Below are 22,236 nucleotides of genomic sequence, written 5' to 3'. Positions count from 1 at the left end.
ATTTGCAAGGCACTCATCTGCTGCTTTTTGTCCTCAGGACTGGTGTATACAAACAGAATATACTTTGCTGATTTGCTTTTGTAGTTTCTAGGTTTCTTTCATTGTACGCTTCTGTCTTCCATGCAGGTTGAGTAGTGCTGCTGGGAAGTGTGAGCCCCTCTGAATACTTTGATGTGTTCTTAGAAGTGTTTATTCTTATTTTATATATATATATTTTTATATATATATATATTTTTTTTTTAATAAAAGAAGCTCTTGCTAATAGGTAGTATGGTCCAGGTTGAGCTATGAAAACTTTCAGTACCCAAGCATTTAGTCTACATTAGTGTCACTGCAGTTTCCTCTGTTTTAAATGTAAGAAATACTGGTCTATGTGAGATAATATCAGTTTTGACCATTGAATGTTACCATTGTTTTGCAGTTGAAGCTGCTGCTACCCAAATGCCTTGGATCTTAGTGAAGAGTACGATTTCTTAAATCAGACATTTCTTCTGTTTATGTGAAAAGAAAATTTGCTTGGCTTTGTTGAATTCCCTTGTCTGTGTCACAGACAAGGGGCCACAGGGGTCAAAAATGCCCTTCTAGAGAGTAAAGTGTGTTACTAAATAATAAGACACAGCTGTTTTTTCTGTGCTGTGTGTTGGAAAAGGAATTTGTGTTTGAACTTGCTACCTGTGTATGTCTATATGTGGTAAAATCAGGTAATAAAATCATATTCTGTTCCATAACAGCAAGACCTTTAACATAATTAAGTTGGGCTGCACAACATACAAACATGCTAGAAGTAGCTTAGAAAGTGGTGCAGAGCACACTTTACCAGCATGTTGCATTATTACAGGTCACTCCGCTGCTGGAAAGCATATTTTCTACTGCAGCAGCAGGCAAGCTTGTTTACAGCTTCTTCCAGACCTCTATTCACATTGCATACTTTCTAAAAGTGTTTGCCTAGGTATAACAGGAAGGCTGAGCAGATGCACCTGAGGTGTACCCTGGAGCCACTTTATTTTTAGGAGCAAGACTGTTGTCCTTGGTACTCCTCCATATATCCAGATAGACCAGTGAAGAGCAAAGTATTTTAGGATATATTTTTAATTAGCTGTCAGAGTCCTTGTTCTGAGCTTCTGGCTAGACAAAGTTCGAGTGATGCACTTGGAATCTTGCCTCAGTAAGAGGTGATGGACTGTCATACTGTGGGTTTTCTCAAATTTGGTATTTTTTGTTGTTGTTGTGTTGTGTTTTTTTTTCATAACACATAGTAAGAAAGGGAGTCTCAAGGGCTCCATTTGCCAGTGTGAAGCCTGCTTCCTTTCTCATTCAGGGTCACATGAATTCCCTCCAGCATTTGCAGGAACTACTCACAAGGAAAAGCGATGCCAGGAAAACACTGTATTATTTTTAGTTTTCAGTCATCTCCTTCTGTCTTTTTTCTCTCTACCAAGAAAATGAAAAGCATTTCCAAATGTGGACCTTTCCCTGGGTTCAGCATGTCCTGAGAGGCTTTGATCTGGCCTCAAATACCTCCCCACACTTTGCAGAGAGCTGTGACTGCCCTGGTGGTTGCCTTTTGCCTGTGCTTCGGTGGTTGGGAAACTGTGCTAGGCCAGAAGTTTTTTTCAGGGTGTGTTTACTGGAGAATATTGTGAAAGAAGTACTGATGCTTCTTTAAGTGCTTGAGTGCACACACTCCTGCCCATGGAAATGACAACGCTCTGCTGAGAGCTACAGCTAGGCTTCAAGCTGCAGCTCAGGTCCCATCTTTTCATGACTACATATGGTAGAAGCATGTAATAAAAGCATATTAATCCTGTTTCACATCAGGACTTTAAAAATAATTAGGTTTTGCTGTACAATGTGCAAACGTTACATTATAAACAAACAAAAATATTAAAGTAATTCAGACTGAGCCCTTCAAGGGCATAAAAGAGCACCACAGTTATAAAGGGAAAATTACATTTGTTCCTTTCATGCCAAGGTCTTCAGTCTGTAAGATGTCAAGTGATAAGATGAATGTTGTTCTGTCAGCTAACTGTGTTTTCAGTGGCAGTTGAGCAGAGTTTATTTTTTACTTCCTGATGACTAAATTCAAAGTTTACTTACAGTGACAACACTCCTAGTGTAATTATATTGGAGCTACTAAAATTAGTCTGGGTTTCTTTCATGATAAATGGCAAGAAGGAGGAGTATGACCCATGCACTTTTTCATCCCGGGCATCAGCGCTTTATAAATCCCACTCTGTGCGGTTGCCAGTGATCGTTAGTGAGCACATACCCAGCTTTACCCTATCCTGTGCAGAGCACTCTTAGCCTTTTCTCACTACTGAGGAGAATCTGATACTACATCAGAAAATAGCAAGTCCAAACAGAAGCCAATAGCTTTTTTTCTTCTCAAAATATTGGACTTAAATTGGAAGACTTTTCGCATTGTTTCCTGAGATTTTGGCTTGGTCCTGGAAACTTACCTTCAGTTAGACAGTGAGACAAACGTAATGACCTTGTCTGGTCAAAAAGTTGAGGGAGAACTCCTTCATGCTCACCTTTCTTTACACAGCAAGATAAATCATGCCATGCTGTTGACATAACTTTTCTTCTGCCCTCACTGCTCGTCGCAACTCCCTACATCAATATTCAAGTAAAACCACTTTCCCAAGTGTTGTAATATCCTTCCTTGGGTATGTCCTTGCATAATTATTTATTTTTGAGAAAGGATTTGCATCTGCTTTTGAACCTGCTTGGGCACGTGCCCAGCTGCTGGGACCAGCCTCTCAGGTGGAAAGGTGCAGCATACCTGTTGGCCGAGTGGAGGCCTCGGAGCCAAGCCATTTCACTGGGCCACTGGAGAAAAGAGACACCAATTTGGGATAGTGGAGCTGTACAGAACAGGGGTTGAGAGGATTTAGGAAGTGCTACAGCTAGGATCTTAGTTTGAAGCTTTGTACACTGAAGTCTAATTTGCATTGCGCCTCCGTCCCATGCAGCCTTAGTGCTGTGCGTTCCCTTTGTTGGCTAAGCTTCAAAGAAATGTTGTAACATCTTTAAAATCACTAAGGTTAAGTGCTAGGCATTATCAAAATGACCATAGCAGTGCATCTCAGAGCTACGCTGGGATAATCTACATAGTTCATAATTCAGTTATAGGCAGCAGCGCTGGTATTTTGCCTTACTTTTGTATTGCCACTTCAGGATGCAGGATTTGGCCAGAAGGAAACGGCCATTTTTAGGGGCTTCAGGGGCTGCACAATGTTTTCTGCAATTTAAAAAGTTACTGAGCTGGCTAAAATGAAGCCTAGAGGCAAAGACTCCCCACCAAAGGCACAATATAGTAGGGTGTATGGGATGTGTGTGGCCAGGTTTTGGTAGTAGGGCCTTCCAGGCTGCTGTATGAGGCAAGGCTGGGGCTGCCCCATGCTGGTCCCCCTTGGCCCCACCACAGGGCCTGGCTGAGCCCCTCAGCTATGGGTGGGCTCCTCAGGGAGAGCGGAGCTCAGCAAGGGCCAAACGCTGCCCAGCAGTGAGGAAAGGAGTGCGAGAAGCAGCCCTGCAAGCAGCCAGGGCAGGAGGTGCTCCAGACACCCAGCAGAGCTTGCCCTGCAGCCCCTGGAGAACCCAGGGTGTGAGGAGGAAGGGGCGGCACAGAGGAGCTGGGGGTGACCGCAGCCCCACTCCCCAGACCCCTGCACTGCTGGAGGAACTGGGGGGTGGTAGGAGTCCAGGGGGGTGAGCCTGGGAAGCAGGTGGGGTGGGGCAAAGGTGTTCTGTTTTTTGTGTTTGTTTCTCTCCATCGAGCTCTATTCAATTGGGAATAAAATAAATTTATTTTCCCCAAGGTGAGTCTTTCTTGCCTAGAATGGTAATCAGTAAGTGATCTGTCTGTCTTGATCTTGCTTTATGGGGTTTTCTGTCTTATTATCTCCCCCTGCCCTGCTCAGGAGGGGGAGCAAGAGAATGGGCATCTGGCAGGTGGCTCAGGTCAACCCACCACATATGGGAAGAGTTGTTTACAGTGGTGAGTTTTTAAAATGTTTGTGCTGTCTGACTTGGTTCTTTTTCTTCATAATTAAAAGCTTAAGCTTTTCTTTTTCACTACTGTAGCAAAACTTGACTATTTTTTTGATTTTTTTGAGACCTTTCAGTCAAAACTGACTGAATTGGGATCAGGAAAACCAGGATTAGGAGAATTATGTCAACATTTCAAATCATCAGATCATGAGAACTGTTTTCCATGGAAAGCCAGAGGGAATGTTTATTGTCAGACAGGTAATTTTAAAACGTTACATTACTCTCATACACAGAAATGACGTGTCTGTAGAGTGAAAAAGCAGGAGCACTTCCAGGTCCCAGGTACAGATGTGTGCCCCAACCTGATGCCAGCACATTATTGGGCCCCAGAGCACACACTGGATATGCCCCATTCTTTAATCCTATTCCAACCTTCTTGTGCCTTGATTTCCATGAGAAAACATGAGGCAAGGGGAAATTGAGGGAGCACTACTGAAGGCCCTGTGATTGCCTGAGGGGTGAGCACTTAGATGTGCAGTGTGAGGAGCACCTGATCCACAAAATAGATGGATCCTGTAGAAGCAAATCTAATTTATTCTTTTCCCTCAGTACAGCTTGTTTCACTTATAGGGCTGGTTGCATTACTGTCCTCCTTATGTAATGCCATGCTTTGGCACTGCAGCTTTGGCCATGCTGGGCATGCTTTTGCCTATGCATTACGTTTGCCCATGCATTACTCAAGCATTACTGTCCTGATTCAATTTCCATAATGTAGTTATGGACCCTTAATAGCAACATATTTTTCAGTTTTGAACACACTGGTATTTGCAGGACACCATCAGTTCCATCCCCGTCTGTTCAAAACATAGATCATTAAACTGTCCATGCTGATTTGTGGCAGATTTAAGAATCCTGGGGAAATGTTTAAGGGCTGGAAAAAAGTGCACATTTTGCAAATATGCAAGTATCTAGGGCAGTTGGCCCAGCCACTGTCCCAGACAAAATCATGAGAAGACCGTAAGTAGTAAGCCTGAAAGGAAAATGTATAATAAATGCCAGTCAACGAAGTCGTATGAAAAATACATCTTGACAAAGAAATGTCATTGTTTCTGCCATTGTTTCACAACTTCAGCTGATAAAGGTTACTGAGTTCTTGTCACAAAATTCTCAGTGTCATGTATAATACTGATATAAATGTGTACCTTTCCTATCAGCGGCAGCTTTAATAAATAGATTGAAACCTGCATACCTGAGAAGTCCAAAGCTGTAATTACAACTAGTTAGCTGTGATCCAGCTGGGGTGTTTCTACTTAAATTCACTTGTAGTGTCACTCTATTCAGTACTCCTTATCCCATTTAAATAGTCTACGAGAAACAAACTGATTATGACAAAAGGTAAAGTACACCACAGCCCATTTTTCAATGGTGTCTAAATTTCACCCCTTGTATTTACAATCCATGTGTCACTTGTGTGTTGACCTGCCAGCTGTGCCTGTTGCTTAATCCCTGCTAGGGGGCTGCAATGCTCCCTTGCTCTGGTTTGAACTCTGTGGGGACAAAGAAGAGCTTGTTTTCTAAATTAAGCTTGAATACACAATATTTAATATACTGAGCAATGAGTCACAGTTGAGTGGGACTTCAGTTACTGTCTCCTGGCAGAAACTGGAACTTAACTGCATAAATGCTCTTTTTCTTTTTTGCCTGAAAGCCAAACAACAAGACTGGTGAGGAGCTGTGACTTCCTAGGAGCAGAGCAGCACTTGGTTTGGCTCCAGAGTCAGTGGGAGGTAGTCATAGTAGCACCATCGCCCTGCTGAACTTGAAGCCTGTCTCATGGTAGCATCTCTTCTGCTCTGTTCAGGGAAACAGCAGTGGAAGCTGCTTTCCCCCAGCTGATGCAGGTTCTTATTTATGCCCCAGACACTGGCATGAGGGGCTTTTGCTTCCCAGTTCTGATCACAACCAGGAGGCAACCTGGGTCCTAACTTGCCCAACGTCAGCCCACCAATGAACTTGCTGAGCTAAAGCTTGACATTAAAACTCAAGCTGTGGACATGATCCTTGTCAAAAAACAAGGTACAGACAAGTGAGTACAAAAGGTCACCTGTTGATGTACTTATTTTTTTTTCAGATTCACCCTCAGTACTTACCGGTATCATAATTCACAGTTGTTTGCACAGGATAGCAGTAAGCTCAGAGAAATGTGCAATAAACTTCCTGGAAAAAGATTTTCTACTCTTTTAATATGTTATAAAGACAGACATTAGTAGAGGTGAGAGCCATATCCCCATCCTTATGCATTACTTTTATCTCATTTAATAAATAGTCCCTTTCTGTGTGAGGAACCGCTATATTAAAATTACAGTAATATTGCTGTATCATTCTGTTTTAATCAAATGCATCCAGGAAGGTCTGAGTTAGCTGACTAGTGGGTAAATCATTACCTGAATGAAAACATTGTTTTGATTAATGGTTGTCTATTTGACTCTTAGTTGGTTATGTTGTAAAAAGGACAGTTACTCAGCAGTTTGTCTGTTCAAGAGATACAGGAGACTCCTCCTTCTCACCTTTATTCTTCTTCCAGCAGATTTTTAAAAGCATCACCAATGAAGATTCAATCCAGGGACAGGGAAGTCGGAGACTGATAAGTTTTTCATTGTCAGGTAAGTTACCATTTGTGTGAAAGTTTTAAGCCCAGAGAGCAGGAGACTGAAATTATTAAAACCCTTCATGTACATGTCTGTGTATGTATATCTATGTATATGTATTTATGCATATATGGTGAGGCACTGGCACAGGTTGCCCAGAGAAGATGTGGATGCCCCATTCCTGGAGGTGTTCAAGGCCAGGCTGGATGGGGCTTTGGGCAACCCAATCTAATGGGTGGCATCCCTGCGCATGACAGGAGTGGTGGAACTGGATGATCTTTAAGGTCCTTTCCAACCCAAACCATTCAACAATTCTACAACTCTATGCATTTTTACCTGTTACTCTAGAAGTGACCATAATATAGAGAACTAATATCTGTCCTACGATTATTGCCGCACCCTCTTCCTTCAAGGAGAGTTAAGTGCTAAAGTGTCTTGTTCAGGTAGAGGGTTTTTTTGGGTGTTTGTGGTTTTTTTGTGTTGTTGTTGGTTTTTGTTTTGTTTTGTTTTTCTGATTAAATGTGGTGCTATATATGTAGGCCAAGGAAAGCAAGTTCAGTGGCACGTGCTTTACTTATGGAGCTCAATGTGTGGCAGCCCTTTGTTTCTTAGAGAGCATCTTCCACAGTCTTGGTCTGGACCTGAGGCAGATCCACATGCCACACTCGCAAGCTTATCTGTATTGCTCAGCAGTAACACTGAGACTTCTTAAGCCAGGACACTGCTCTCACTCCTGAATTTTATGGAGGATGTTCAGCTTCATGATTTCACATGTCATTGCAGATTTTAAAAGCTATGGATCATTTCATCTGGCTTTAATAACAACAATCTGCAAATCGCCTCTGTAGAAAAGTTTGATTTGTCAAAAGAGAGTGGTTGTGAGCAAGGTTCTCATTTGGGGGGCTTTATGCTTGTTAGTTTGTTTCTGTATTTTTAGTTCCTCCTCAGTACAAAAAGGAAGATGCTGGACTTGACTCAGAAATTCCATGAGAAAATAGCACAGAAAAAAAAAAAAAAAAAAAAAAAAAAGAGTGGTTTTATTATACTCCATTTATCCTAGTTAAGAATTTTTACAAGTGCAGGCCTTTCCACCTAAAGTCCTACATTCAGGCAAGCAGCATGTTACATGATTGTTTTGGCCATATGATTTATTTCAAGCCTTGTTCTAAGTTGTGCTGAAGTCAGCTAGGACTTCTGATTCTCCTTAATGTTAGGCATGCATGTCAGTGCTTTTCCGTATTAGGTGCCCAGTGTGGTTCTTAAGGGGTTGTATGTGCTATATGGCAGGTTAGACTGACATTAATTAGGACCCATTTAACATATAATTTACGTTTTATTAGGTTGAACAATAGGCACCCATGCAGTGACATTCATTTGTTAAAGAAAACTACAGGTTCAGCTGGAAAGAAATAAAGAAGTAGACTTAATATGTTCTTAAGTATAGTCTTGCCCAGATTTAAATACACTTTTCCATTCTCAGAGATTCTTTGGCCTAGTAGACCAAGAGATATCAAGAGTGATAATTTGTGAGACAGCTAAATGATGTCTCAGCGGGCCCTAGATCATCCAATGTACAGATTGATTCAAAGTTTACAAAGACCATACCATGTGATACTTTTGGCATTTCTTATTCTAGTGGTTAACATCCATTTATGTATGTATCACATCTATATTAACAGCATCATCACAGCTAGGTTTTTGTTAAAGCCTTGAGCTCACAGTTATTATGTCAAAAATCTTTGGTATCAGAGTAGCTGTAGTTCAGTCTGTCTTTCTGATAGCCTGGACTTGAGGTATTTCAGTCACAAGTTAACACATCACAAAGATTTATTTACTGGTTTCTTACTTAATCAATAGAAAACAAATGTTGTCTATGTCAAAGTAAAATTGTTGCCACTCCTATATCTGCTATGCTAGCTAATAAAATGCAAATCAATCCAGGCCTTTCTGACAGATAGGAAGGAATTGGGATTCTTCTCTGCACTACTATTGCAGCAATAACCTGTCTATTGTCAGGAGTCCTCTCAGCTCATGCAGACTTCTTAGAGACTGGTCCTTAGGTGTTTCAGTGTCATTATATAACATTTAGGTTTCAAATTCTATTTATTTTATTATTTATTTTTTTTTAATTGCAACAGAATGAAAGGCCATTAGTCTTCGGCTGGGGACCGTTGTGTTAGTTATTGCACCAACAGAGCCAGCCTACCCTGAACAGGTTATCATCTAAAGAATGCAAGGAGAGCTATACAATTTGTAATACTATTTTTTTAAAGAAAAATATTAATGGAATGGGAGAGAAAAATCTCAAAGTAGGCAAAATCCCAAGAAATGCTGAACAAGATCATTCCATTTCAGCTGATTTATCTTGTTTGCTCTACTGCCTAGACACTCCAGTGAGACACTACTTTGAAACGAACTGTGCAGAAACAATTTATTTCTAAAAGTTAGTGGCAAAGTATTTTATTCTTTCTGTAGTTTTATTGAATATTTTCTTGGGCAAAATCCAACTAGTTTCACTGGAAATGTTGCCTGCAGAAAGGTATCTGGATTGGATAAAAATGTCAAACAAAAAAGTATAAACCGATGCTTTAGAGCAAAATGAGATCACTATCTTCTCCAGAACAGGAAGAGCAGTAGGTAGTTCGTTTTCCAAGTATTTCCTTCTTTAGAGACTGGAAGTTGTTCCTGTGAAAGGTTAGTTCAGCTTAATAGGTTCATTAGCAATACTGATCTCAAATAAGATAATTTCCCATGATTATGCTTCTTAATCTTTTATATGATGACTGTATTATCATAGCTTTAATTATTAAAACACGAAGAGAAATATCATAAGCCTAATTTAGTTAGATACAATCTTCAAGGAAAACTATTCAGCTACTTTGCATTTAGTTTCCAGTACGAATTTGCTGCTGTTACCAGAGAGCATCACACTTCTGATAAGGCAGCTGAAAGTGTCAAAGCTCCCTCACATGAAGTACAGAAAGAAGAAACGTGCTAAGCTTCCCAAGATGTTCCAGCTACTTCACTGGAAGTTCATGGTTTAGCAGCAATGTAACACATTTGCCAAAAGCCCTGGAAACCATTCTTTTGGCTGGCATATTTAGAAAGTGTTATCACGAGGTTTGCATGACATTCCTCCTAGCTATATATTGCATTAACAATCTTTTTTCAAACTTTAATATTTCACATCTGTCACGTGTTTACACACTTCTTATTTACCAAGTACTCTCATGGAACAAATGACCAGAAGGTCTAAATATTTCACAGACATTCAGGAATTAATGTTTCATGAATGTTTGTGAGACATTCAGGGTCTTTATTATTATTATTCCTTGTGTAGTTTTCAGATCAGGCATTCAGGTAAGATCAATTTTCAGTTTATGGAGTCAAAATCACGACCAAAAATAATATTATGTCCACTAAAGATCATTTTGAAAATTGTAGTTACCATTAAATCCTTGGTCAAAATGCAGATATAGAACATTCTTTATCTTCTAACCATTTCTGGAAGTCCTAGAGACTGGTTTTATAACAAAAAATCTAGCCACCAAATTTAGTTTATTAAATATTGCTATAAACCTACCTCACCTTCTGCCCTCACCAACTCAAGCTATTTTGCCCTGATGTGTTGTTTATAAACCCAAGTTTCTAACCACTCACCTTTTTGTTGTTGTTGCTGTTTGTTTTTTACCTTTCAGAGCTTGTGTTAAGGTGAGGTGACTTTTCTACTTCCTCCAAAACACCAGTGGCTACAAAGTACTACAGTGCTCTAGACTAACAGATTTATATTCTTTGAAATTACTTACTCCATTATCCTATGTAACACAAATCATCTTACTCCATGGTATGGAGTTTTGTGTCAAATTGGTTCAGTTCTATCCTAGACTGGTGCGTACTCTGGTTCTGAGCAAAATAACTGGTATTTTGCTCCAGTCGTTAACAGCTTACAGTGATGAAACTCTCACCGTTAGGCTATTCACAATAGTTCTTCAAACTTTTTCTGTGTTTTCTTTCTTGATGAAGGCAATTTAAAAAGCAGCCTGTCTTTCAGCCATTTTTGAATATTTAAATTCTTCACACCTTTTCATTTATTAATAGACATATTTTCTTCTTTACGCCTCTGCTGCCTCTTCCTTATAGAAATGAGAATTCCTTTCAGCATTCCCTTGTGGCACATCCAGCTAGAAAAATTATTTTCTCCTCTTTACTTTACTTTACTCCTCTTTACTTTAGATTCAAGTATCGTGTACTGCTGCATGAATCAAATTGGCATTTCCAAGTCAGTGCAAAATTTCTGTGCTGTTACTGTTGAAACATTATTATGCTACTGGTAGCTAAAATAATTCCTATTGCTTTAAAAGCATGTAGCTGAGAGGCGGTGCAAAGGTGTCTCCTGTTGAATCCTGAGCAAGCAGAGTTTCATTTGTCCTTCTTTTGAAGCCACCACTATGTAGCTCAGCTCAGCATATGAACTTCTGCCCTCCAAGCTAAGTGATAATTGTTCTGTTCAAGCTCTACACCAAGCATGCTACAAAAGAAACACTGATGTACTAGTACCCTGGCAACTACCTTACCCCGTTGATAGTCAACCCAGATACCAGTCCTGGTCAAGTCCAGTTACTCAGCATCAGAATCTGAACTGAAAGCTCTTTGGGAATTTACAAAGGAAAACACAAGGGAAATGTTTGATCTATCCATTGACAACCTAATTAGTAGCTCTTTTTCTCATAGTGATGGATCATGAAGATAGTTTATTGTGCCTTGATAGATGAGCTATGAGGATCTTGGAAAGATGACAATAATTTTATTTTCTGCCATTAATGAGCAGATTATGGAGAGAATACATTCCATTTGGGTGTTCATCAAACTAAATCACAGTCTAAACTGATGTCTGGGATTGTTCAGCCTGCAGAAGAGAAGGCTCAGGGGATCTCATCAGTGTCTATAAATACCTGAAAGGAGGGTGCAAAGAGGACAGAGACAGGCTCTTCTCAGTGGTGCTCAGTGACAAGACAAGAAGCAATGAACACATGCTGGAACACGAGAAGTTCCATCTAAACATCAGGAAGCACTTCCATACTGTGAATGTGACACAGCACTGGAATAGCTTGCCTAGAGAGGTGGTAAAATCTCCTTCCTTGGGGATCTTCAAAAGCCATTTGGACATGGCCCTGGGCAACCTGCTGTAGGTGTTCCTCCTTGAGCAGGAGCTTGGACCAGACGACCTCCAGAGCTCCCTTCCAACCTCAACCATTCTGGGATTCAGTGATTTTGTGACAGTGGTCTTGTCGGTGACCCTTTGTTATTTCCAGTGTCCTGGCAGCCTTGCAGAACTTCATTAGGTTGGCTTTTAGATCTATTCTGAAAAAGTTTGGCCTAACTTGAAATGTCTTCATATTCTGAGAGAGTCAGGGGACTCGTGAGCAATGCATAACATTTCCTGAGTTTGAGCACACATGGCTAGTACACTAAAGAAGAAAAATGTGAATTTGGTGTGTTGACCATAGAATTGCTGAGGCTTAATGATCTCTCTCATGTGTTATATAGCTAGCTGCAAGACAGCAGTTGCAATCAATTGGATGGTTCTTGGAAACATAAAAGACATTCAATACTTGTTGTCTTTTGATGGAAGGAATTTGCCAACTGTATTAGAAAGTTAATATCAGCTTTTTAAAATGAATGGCTCTGTTGCTTGTTGGTCTTGAACTTTCTTCTGGTTTGTAGACTGTGTCTACTGCAGTAAAATAAAATATACACGATCAAGAGACTAGATGGACTCAGTCTTCTAGGGATATATTTATAAACTACACAGAACTTCCACAGCTGTTGACAAAAGCTTCTCATCTCTTGGGGAGAACACTTTCTACCTTCGTTATCTTATCTAGCAACAGACTGATGGCCAGACTAACCATAATTCGTTTAGAAATCAGGCTGTTCTATATTCTGGTTCTCACTTTGATTCACCACCCTTTTCTGTAGCGTGAGTCTGATCCAGTACTTCACTACATCTGTAGGGAACTGAACTACCATCTTCACAATGGTTTTGCTGATCATTACCATCGGAGAATCTCCTTGCCGTGCATGACAAAATGTGACTCTCATACCCAAATCATACCTCTCCCCTGACCATTTGAAAGCTTAGTCACTTGTACTGAGGCAAAATCAAACTTGGCAAACACAAATAGGTTCAAGCTGTGAATCGATTAGTATCCTCACCTGGCTCCATGTTTTTACCACTAAACACACACCAACTTCCAGACTGCCACAAAGATGCAGTCTCCATCACTAACCAGTCATCATTGCCATGAAGTCTGGGATGCTGCATGGAAAATGGATTCACAGAGTGATTCTTTACAAGACAGGGAAAGACGGAGGTCTACAGCCCACCTTAAGGACAGAAGCCACATGCATGCAAAAGCTTCCTAAGGTCTCATCCAGACACCCAGAGATTGGCATATATGGAAAATAAGCTCTGAAGTTGGAAAAAAATCATAATTCTTTTGGGGGCAGCATCAGACAACAGTTGGTGTAAGCCATTTGTATACAATGAAGTGAACCTAGCTGGTTTAGGATGCATGTACTTGCGATTACTGGCTTAGGATGCAAATACTTACAATTACTGAAAGTCTGTAGTAGTGAGTTAGCCAGCAGTTTCTTCCTGTTCACCTGCATTTCTTTCTTCTGTCATCTTTCACAAGAGATGGCCTGACATTATCAAGCTGATAGGTGTATAACCTCTTTCACACAAAAGTGTGATTTATGAGTAAATGAGAAGCTGACATACAGTGCATTAATCATTTTTTAATAGACTGAGTGAAAATACACTTCTGAAAAGCAGGGTGAGTTACGTTGGTAGCATTTCCTGATATGTCCGCAAGAAATAATACACTGTAAAATTGCAGTGTACAGCAAGATGAATCTAAGCATTCTGGAATTCATTAGTTTTATCAAAGATTTAAATTCAGTTAACCCCAAGTACTGAGCATTTTCAGAACCTTTTTCTGAAGACAGTACAGATAAGAGAGAAATATTTTCATTTGGGGGAGTGGAACAGATGGTATTCTTCTAATGGGGTGTTATACAGCAGTGGTAAGAAAGTACCTGAGCCTTTTGGTTACAGAAGGTTACAGCATCCATGGTTTCCACTTCAGATTAGATTGACTTCTTATAGTTATATGCAGATACCAATGCAGCTTTATTCTGAACTTTTGTATTTTTGATGCTCTGTTTTTCACGGTGTCAAGAATTTGTGGTGAGATATGTAAGTATAACTGCAATTTCTGTAGTTGAAAAAGCTAGTTCTGTGACCCTATGGGCATTGGACATTAAATACATGTTTCTAAGTGACATTTTAACATAATTTGCTGTATCGTGCAATTTAAGAAAATGACACAAAAAGATAAAATTTCTTGTGAGCTTGGCTTAATCATTTTTCTCATCCAAATACAAAAATTAGATAATTAATTAATGTTAGGAGTACTTTCACCTTTGTGAGTGATTAATTCCCACCACTGGACAGAGATTGGTAGATTATCATAATACGTATGTTCTTTATAGTGTATAATATAGATGTATATATAATTGAATGCTAGCTATTTTCTAGCAATAGACTATTTCTTTGCACAGTGGTAGCAAAAAAATGGTATGGTTGCTCTTTGAAGGAAAAAAAAAAATCAGAAACACATACAGCAATAAATATTTCAGTTTCAGAATCTTTTGAGGAAATACCAGAGAAGAAGAAAATAAGATCTCAGAGGTCTTTCTCTACTCTCATGTGTTATCAGCCTGACACGATTATACTGCTGGGTCTTGTCACTCATAGTGCTTTTTCAATCTTGGCTTCTATTTCTGGAATGCACTTTTAACAGTACAACTTCCAAAGCAAAACAGTTTGCCATGAAGGATTTCAGCAGGGCTGATAGATTAGATACCTACCAGTAACATAGAGATTGCACACTTGGAAAAGAAATCCATGTTATCAGTTTGAACCAGATCTTTTTCTTTGTGTAAAAGCATTGCTAGGACCTTGGCAGTACATAGTGTCAGCAAAGTACTTTCAAATGGGATATTAGTACTGACATCCCCTATTTTTTGTTATTTGTTAGAGAACATTACAAGAATAAGATTCTTAAAATACAATCTGTTTCAGGACCATCTGTCCAATCTCTTTTGAATGTCTGCTACATAAATTGTGTGCTGGAATATATAATCAAAATCAAGCAAAATGAAAACAGTTGCTTTTTAGTTCACACATTTTATTGTGTTGGCTATTACCATAGGTGAAGGAAGCAAAATACAACTCAGTGAATATTTTCCCTGGTTTTGGTATAGCTGTTTTCTGAAAATATGCTGATGTTGATGTGGAAAGTGTAAGATCTTCAGATTCATCCAAAATAATCTGCCTGGAGTGTTTTACATGATCTCCCATAACGTGCTAGAATAATTAGTTTTTTTGTTTTATCAATTAGGAGAGAGTTTAAGCACTGATATTTTAAATTACTGTTTTAAAAACCTGCCTAAAAGAAAACATACATGTAAATTGAATGTTTAAGAATACATCTGAACGATTTGGGAAACCATCTTAACTAATGTTTTGTACCTCTTCAATAAAGTAAGGGAGAGAAAGTAGCCAGTGCTTTTAGCCCTATGTGAAATTAAGCTTTAAACAGAGGAAGAGAACCTCCATGCAAAGAGACATGAGTAAAAACAAAAGCTCGACATGGGGCAGCAGTGTGCACTTGCAGCCAATAGGGCCAACTGCATCCTGGGCTACATCAGCAAAGCAGTGAGCAGAGGGTCGAGGGAGGTGATTGTCCCCCTCTCCTCTGCCCTCGTGAGGCCCCACTTGAAGTGCTGCATCCAGTTCTGGGGTTCCCAGCACAAGAAGGACAGAGACCTGTTAGAGTGGTCCAGAGGAGGACAACAAAGATGATCAGAGGGCTGGGATTTTCTCTGCACAACGTGTACAGCACTCCCTGGGAATTCTGCAGCTAGAAAGTCCTGCTCAAAACTTGGAGGTTACGTATATCAATCTCCTAAGTTAGCTGAGGTAAAGTTAACCCATGCACGGAAGGAGGAGTTTTAAAGTAGAAAAAATGTAAAATGACTTCTCACAGAGAAGAAAGTAATCTAAAAGCTAAGTTTCATAGAAATAGAAAAATGATACCTAGGAGAACTGGCATATATTGTGTACAAAGTGCCATGTCTATGTGGTAAAATGAATGGATGGATCTCTTCTCGAGTTGTCCTATCACTGGAATCAGGCTGAGCAAGTGCTTAACTCCTTAGAAAAATCAGTAGATCTCTCCTGTTTAGTTCCATAAACACCAATTTAGAAGCCACATTAGTCTTCACAATCAGGTTGTAAAATCTTCAATTTCATTAGATAGTAATTTTTAAATCCTAAATCACAGAATTATTATAATTTGGTTTTATGTTACCTCATAAGAAATGTAATGAATTTTTATATTCCCACCGTATTATTTGAATTCCTCACTGGCTTCCTATCTGTTTCTCCCAGAGAGCTACCTGCAATATGAAAAATAATAAATTTATTTATCTTGTTAACCTTCTTTCAGATTTCCAGGCTTTTGGTCTGAAGAAAGGAATGTTCTTCAATCCAGATCCTTACTTGAAGATTTCCATCCAGCCTGGAAAACATAGCATCTTTCCAGCGCTTCCTCATCATGGACAGGAGAAAAGATCGAAGATCATTTGTAATACAGTTAACCCGATCTGGCAAGGAGAGGTAAGTAGTTGAGCTGAAATTTGTTCAGTTGAGCTGAAACTTATCTTAAAACATGGCAATTACTCTAGCAATGGAAGGTTTTGGTGTTTTTTGTTTTTTGTTTTTTTTTTTTTTTCCAAACCCTTTCTTGGCTAAATAGTTTCGTGACTATTTCATGACTTCATATCTTAACACAAAAGGCTTAAATAGTAAAACTTTCAGGATGGATTGTACTTTGTGAATGTAGTTTATGAAGTTAATTATTGAAGGTAAGCCTAACTGAGAATTGAAAAATAAATTTGGGTAGTGTGAAAGGCTGCTGGTAAATTCTTGTAGTACTCTTACACTGAGATGAGACATTATATAAAATAGAGTAAATATAGCATGCAAATAAAAAGAATCTATGTGATTGAAAAACATTAGCAGTAATATAAATTAAAGTCAGCTTTGGCACATTTGCTCATCACCTTGAAGAAATGCTCTCTAGTCTGCTGCTCCTTGTTGGAAGGGCTTAGTGGGTGTTAATGAGATCTCAGAGTTCAATTGCTGCCTGCTGTTTTTAAATTACACCCAAAACGGAAACAGACAGGAAAGAATGAGGAATCTCTCTAAAATTAAAGGAGCCTGACATAAAGGGTGTGATTTACTGATGTTCCCTGTCAGACCAATATTTTCACTGCAGGAAAGAGTAAAAGAAAATAAATAGATTAAATAGATCTATTCAAAATAAAATGCAAATTGCAAAGTAGTTTAGGGACAATTAGGTCAAACTGCATAAGAATGAAAATTTTAGTAAAGAAGACGGAAGAAATGTCACTGAATACTCCTACTTTGAGGAGGATGGTCAAGAAATTAGATATCACATCAGGTTATGCAACAGGTGAGCCTTTGTTGGGGGAAGGTTTGACACCTCAAAACTCATCTGAGAAAAATGCCTTCTAACAGAACTCACTTTAGTGGAAGGCCCTGTCAGGAGGCATCCACCAAGCCATAACGTCTTTCTTGCTCCAAGCATCAGACATATCTGGCTGAGGGGCCCCAGGTCAAGCCGAGGAGCTGGAACTGACATGGAGGATCAGAGAGCTGGCAGAAAGTAAAGTGCTTAGGACGCAGGCCTAGATGCGGGCAGGCGTGAAGAGGAATGCTGCTGTATGTGTGCCACACCGTGCATCGGATTTGTGGGAGTTTGCAGAGAGCATGGATGACAGGAGTTGATGCTCAAAGGAGGACTCAGGATGTGGCTGTGGTCCCACTGTTCTCTGTCTGCCAGAGTTACCTGCTGAGGTGGCACACAAGCTGTCCATATTAAAAGAGGGATGTAGCAGCTGTGCTGGAGGCTGAAAGCCAGCATTTTGGAAGCAGTCAGTACTGCTTGGAAGACTTCTCTTGACAAAGACAACCAATGTAATTTTCTCTCAATTCAAGGTCTTTTTGCACTGCTGCAGGATACAATAACCCCAGAGTAAGGATGTGGCCCTGATGAGGTGTCAAGGGTCTCTTCTCCTCAGGGCATAAAATATGGCTGAGTTTGTGGGCTGACATTTCTTTTCCAGCAGAGTATTTCCTTTGGCTGATGTGGAGATGTTCAACTGCATGTACTTGGGCTGCAGTTTCTACACATCTGCTGTTCTGAAGTCTTTGTTATTGAAAATACATCGGCTTCTCTGGCACAGAAGTTCCTAGGCTCCTTCAACTTTATGTTTTTTATGGGGAAAGGAGAGAAGGAGGACTACAAACTATTGCTGAATTGTGGTGATAGCCATTCTTCCATCCTCCCTTTTCACTGATGGATGTGAATACCTGAAATTAATAATATTGAGAAAATCATAGCCATTTTATTAAATCAATCAGTCACTAGTTGTTATTCCACAAATCTGTTTCAGGCAATGTATTGTTTCAGAAGGGTGGTTCTTCCTTAAGGTTCTCTGTCACAGTCCGTATAAATAGAAGACAAGTTTTTTTATTATTATTTTGTTTTGGTTTTACAGTTGAATGACATATTTAATTTATTTTGTCTGCTAACTTGAAAAAGTCTAGAATGGAGAAATTAAAACTGTAGAAGTAACTGCAAGCTGGTATCTTTGTGTTCTTGATTACCCTTGAGTAAATTCAGTAGAGAAGTGTTGCCTTAATTCTGTAGGATTTCACCATCAAAATAAAATCCTAAAGACTAAGAGAAGATGATCCATTTGCTTATATTAATTCATTCTGATTTTCCCCCTCATATACCTAGCAGGCTGTTCTATTTGCAGAGTAACCACTTGCATTATAAGAAAACTCTAGGAGCACCATGATACCTCTGGCAATTTTTCATGTGTCATGCAATACTGATGATCTCCTTCATTTCACAGGCTATTCAAATCCTGTTCAGCACAAGTTATTGTGAATTAAAGCTGTTCTTCCATTGCTCTGTTTAGTTGTGCTTTAGACAAGAGGACTTAAAAAAAAATGAAGTTTCTTACTAAGTGATAAGAGATACATTTGATGTTTTGGTGCTTGTAGCAGGGCTCAAAAAAAAGAACACTCACTGAGAATTATTCGGTGAGGTTAAAGACCATTCAGGCAGGTTAAAGACCATGTGGTATCTTACAGTGGTTGAGAGGGTCCTTCTGTGATGTTTCTGTATGTTTTTACATACTCACAGAAGCATAACATCAGGTTCTGCTAAGCCAAAGTGTTGAATATTGCAGTGTGCAATGATGACAACTGGTAAGTACTTTGGGGGAGATCTAGACTAGTTACTGATGGTGCCTGAACCTCTACACAGTCCAGGAGGAGAAGTAGGCCACTGCAGGAAATAAAAACAAGTTCTCCTCAGATGGGGAACTTACTGCTGATTTATGGTTAATGGACCAGGTTCTTTTCATATTCCTTGCTCTACTTTCAATCTGGTGCATTCTTCAGCAACATCTGTACTGTTAAACAAAATAGACGAGGTCCTGGAAACCAGGTGATGCTGGACAGCTTGAATCTATGTGGTAAAGTCTGCTGTCATCTGAAACATGTCAGCAGCATCCAAATGACTTGTTTGGAATGTAGTGACCCCATGCCACTCCTGACATTGGTTGACACTCTTCAGAACGATTGCCAATGACTGGCAAAGGAAATCTGGGGGGGGGGGGGGGAAGTTATTTTCCCAAATCTTCTGTTTATCTGGTAGAGTTGGGGAAGTTGACCATCTTTCTTCTAATACTGATGTTAGAAGAATAAGAACATTTTACTTGTCAACCAGTACAAAGTGATAGACAGTTCAGGCAAGCAGTACAGATTGTTGGAGGTCATAAGCAACAGAGTAAACTGGTTTAAGAAGTAGTTCACATACTTCAAGCTGAGTGGCAAGTTCTGTCAATACATTTGTAGATAAAGTACTTTAACCCCTCTGGACTTTCCCTAAGACCTATTTATGGCATTTCTTAACTGTGGCAGTTTGTTTGAACTAGCTGCTTCTTTAGATTTTGTTATTTACTAGTGAGTATATAGAGAGCCTCAAGGAATGGGCAGTGAGATGGCTATAAAAGTTGGCTGCTGCAACTATCCGTATATTTAAGGAAGTATTATCTGTTAAATGACACAGTGAATTTCAACTCCTATAATCCTAGTTATGGAAGAGCAGATTGCCTTGAAGTAGGAGCCCAGTATGAGGATACAAACCAATTCAACTCCCTGCAGCTTCACTCTTTGTTTCTTTGTTTCTTTCCCTCAGCCTTTACAAATATTGTTAATGTTTTGGGTGGCCACTTTATCACTCTGAATATAGCTGCATTTCACTGGTGAATTAATTGATGTGTGTAAGCAGAGGTGTTCAGCACTCTGTTGCCAGATTGCTTAACAAATAGTAGTTAATGTGTCACATCTGATAAACAGAATTACAGTATTTACACATGTATAACTTATACTCTCTGCACCTCAGATAACCTACAACCTTTCAAAAATACTGCACTTGAATAAGTTGTCATGAAGCCTGTCTCTTCAGATGTTGCCAACACACAATCAGAAGACACAAACAGGGGCTCGAAGGCCAGGGGGTGGTGGTTTGGGGAGAGAAAGTTTCTATACAGGCACCAGTGGTAGGGTTTGGATGCTGGTTGCAAGACTGCCAAGATTATATGAGTGCAGTTGGTTCTCTGAGTGATGTTTTGGAGCTCCTTTTCTTATGATGCAGGTTTATAACTCAGCCACTGGTTTTATGATCATAAATGCTGGGCTAGTGTATGATGGATCACCCAGCAGTACTGGGACTGAAAAGGCACTTTGTCAAAGTAGCCAGAGCATGCAATATGGGGTTTATGTTAGCTCTGTGCTTCTCTTGAGGCTTTATGTTGGCCATATGATGATGTAGAACAAACCTAGAGTGGCGCAAGCAGGGGATACTTGACCAAAGATTAACATTTCCAGTAAAACCATTCAAGATACTTTAACTCTCTTTGAATCAACAGTATGAATTTAAACTGGATGCAGGTTGTATTTGATCTGATTTTGATCCAATATTAAGAGCACTGGATGTTGACAGTCCTACCATCCTCACAGAATTAATGCACAATTTCATGAAAAGTCCAAAAATGTAAAGAGCAAGAGGAATATCACACTGATTGAACTTTTTTTTTTATTTGAATTGTTTTGCTTAGATAACCTTTCTCTCCCTTCTACTGGCAAATACAAAATAATCTGCTGCAGAAACAGGCAAACCTTTACACGTAACTGTAAGTCCACCATATATGTAGTGAAATACAGATCCTGATTTCGGTAAGAGTTTTGCCAAAGGGCCTGAGTCAAGCCTTGTGAGTGGTAGCTTCAGCATATGACATTCTGACACACATGGCCATTTGGGTCAAACCATATTTGTTTTACAATTTGTGTAAGATTGTTTTTAATATCCCGTGACGACTGGCAAAAGCCCAAGACATCTTCAGTTCCTTCAGGAATGGGTTAAAGAGTGAAAAAAATATCTAGCTTATTTTAATATGTCATTCTTCTAGAAACACATTTTTATTGCAACTTCCGCACTTAGAATACTAGCAATCTTGCTGGCCTTGAATTTTAGTACTCAAAAGAGTCCTAAAATATTTCCAGTCTGTTCTGTACTCATAAACTTGTACACAACATATGAGAGACAAAGAAAAATTCTAACTCTTAAAGCACTGTTTATACTTGATTTCTTCCAGGAGTTGTTCTGAATTTAACTGCTGAATCCCAAGGCAAAGACTCTCTAGGAGTATTTGTAGGGATGTCCCAGCCTTCAGCAACCATGGGGCTCTGTGTCCTAAGTTAGTGACACTGCAATATTTTCTGTTGTTATTGAGGACTACCATAATAAGTTTAAGAAACTGGAATTCCCCACAAGCTTATCTAGTTGCTCACGTAAGTAGTGTTGTATGGGACAGTAGTGACGTACAGGAGATTTTTGAATGGGGAGCAGAATCGTACAGATGGAGAGTGGTGAGTGCGTTAAGGATGTAATTGTTTCAGTAGAGTATATGAAATGAAAAGCCCACTAATGAAATATTCAGCTGAAAGACTAAATCTGTCTTCATCCATCAAAAGTAATTTACAGCCTTTTAAGATTTACTTCTTCTTATATTGTCCCTGTGACATGATGGGTATCACAAACAAATTCTGTTTAATTGTATCACTTATTCAACTCCAAATCAAGAGCCTAATTCTTCCTGTCACCCATGTATTAATTTACCTACCTTTCACCAGTTATTATACTGACTGTTCTTAGGATTTGACTTGCACTTAACTTGACTAATCAGTGCTAGTGGACCTACTCAGTTCATGTCAACAGCTTCCTTAATAATGTTATTGAGAGCTCATCGCTATGATCTATCCATATTCAGGGATGCAAATAATGTTGTTAAAAATAAA

At 39.4% G+C, this 22,236-nt stretch overlaps 1 protein-coding gene across 3 annotated transcripts in view; it reads left to right on the top strand.

Annotated features, from left to right (window-relative positions):
• HECW1 (HECT, C2 and WW domain containing E3 ubiquitin protein ligase 1) overlaps window positions 1–22,236 on the top strand; it is a 264,203-nt gene that overhangs the window by 149,553 nt on the left and 92,414 nt on the right. For 2 of the 3 annotated variants that reach the window (XM_032182375.1, XM_032182377.1), the window contains exons 5-6: window positions 6,581–6,659; window positions 16,223–16,392. In XM_032182375.1, the coding sequence (XP_032038266.1) occupies window positions 6,581–6,659; window positions 16,223–16,392 (249 nt within the window). The remainder of the gene's footprint in view (window positions 1–6,580; window positions 6,660–16,222; window positions 16,393–22,236) is intronic. The other variant, XM_032182376.1, reaches the window with a different exon arrangement.

This window comes from Aythya fuligula, chromosome 2 (genome assembly GCF_009819795.1).
Source record: "Aythya fuligula isolate bAytFul2 chromosome 2, bAytFul2.pri, whole genome shotgun sequence".
NCBI classification, from domain to species: Eukaryota; Metazoa; Chordata; class Aves; order Anseriformes; family Anatidae; genus Aythya; species Aythya fuligula.
Note: the sequence above shows the minus strand (reverse complement) of the source record. Positions and strands in the feature narration are given on the sequence as shown.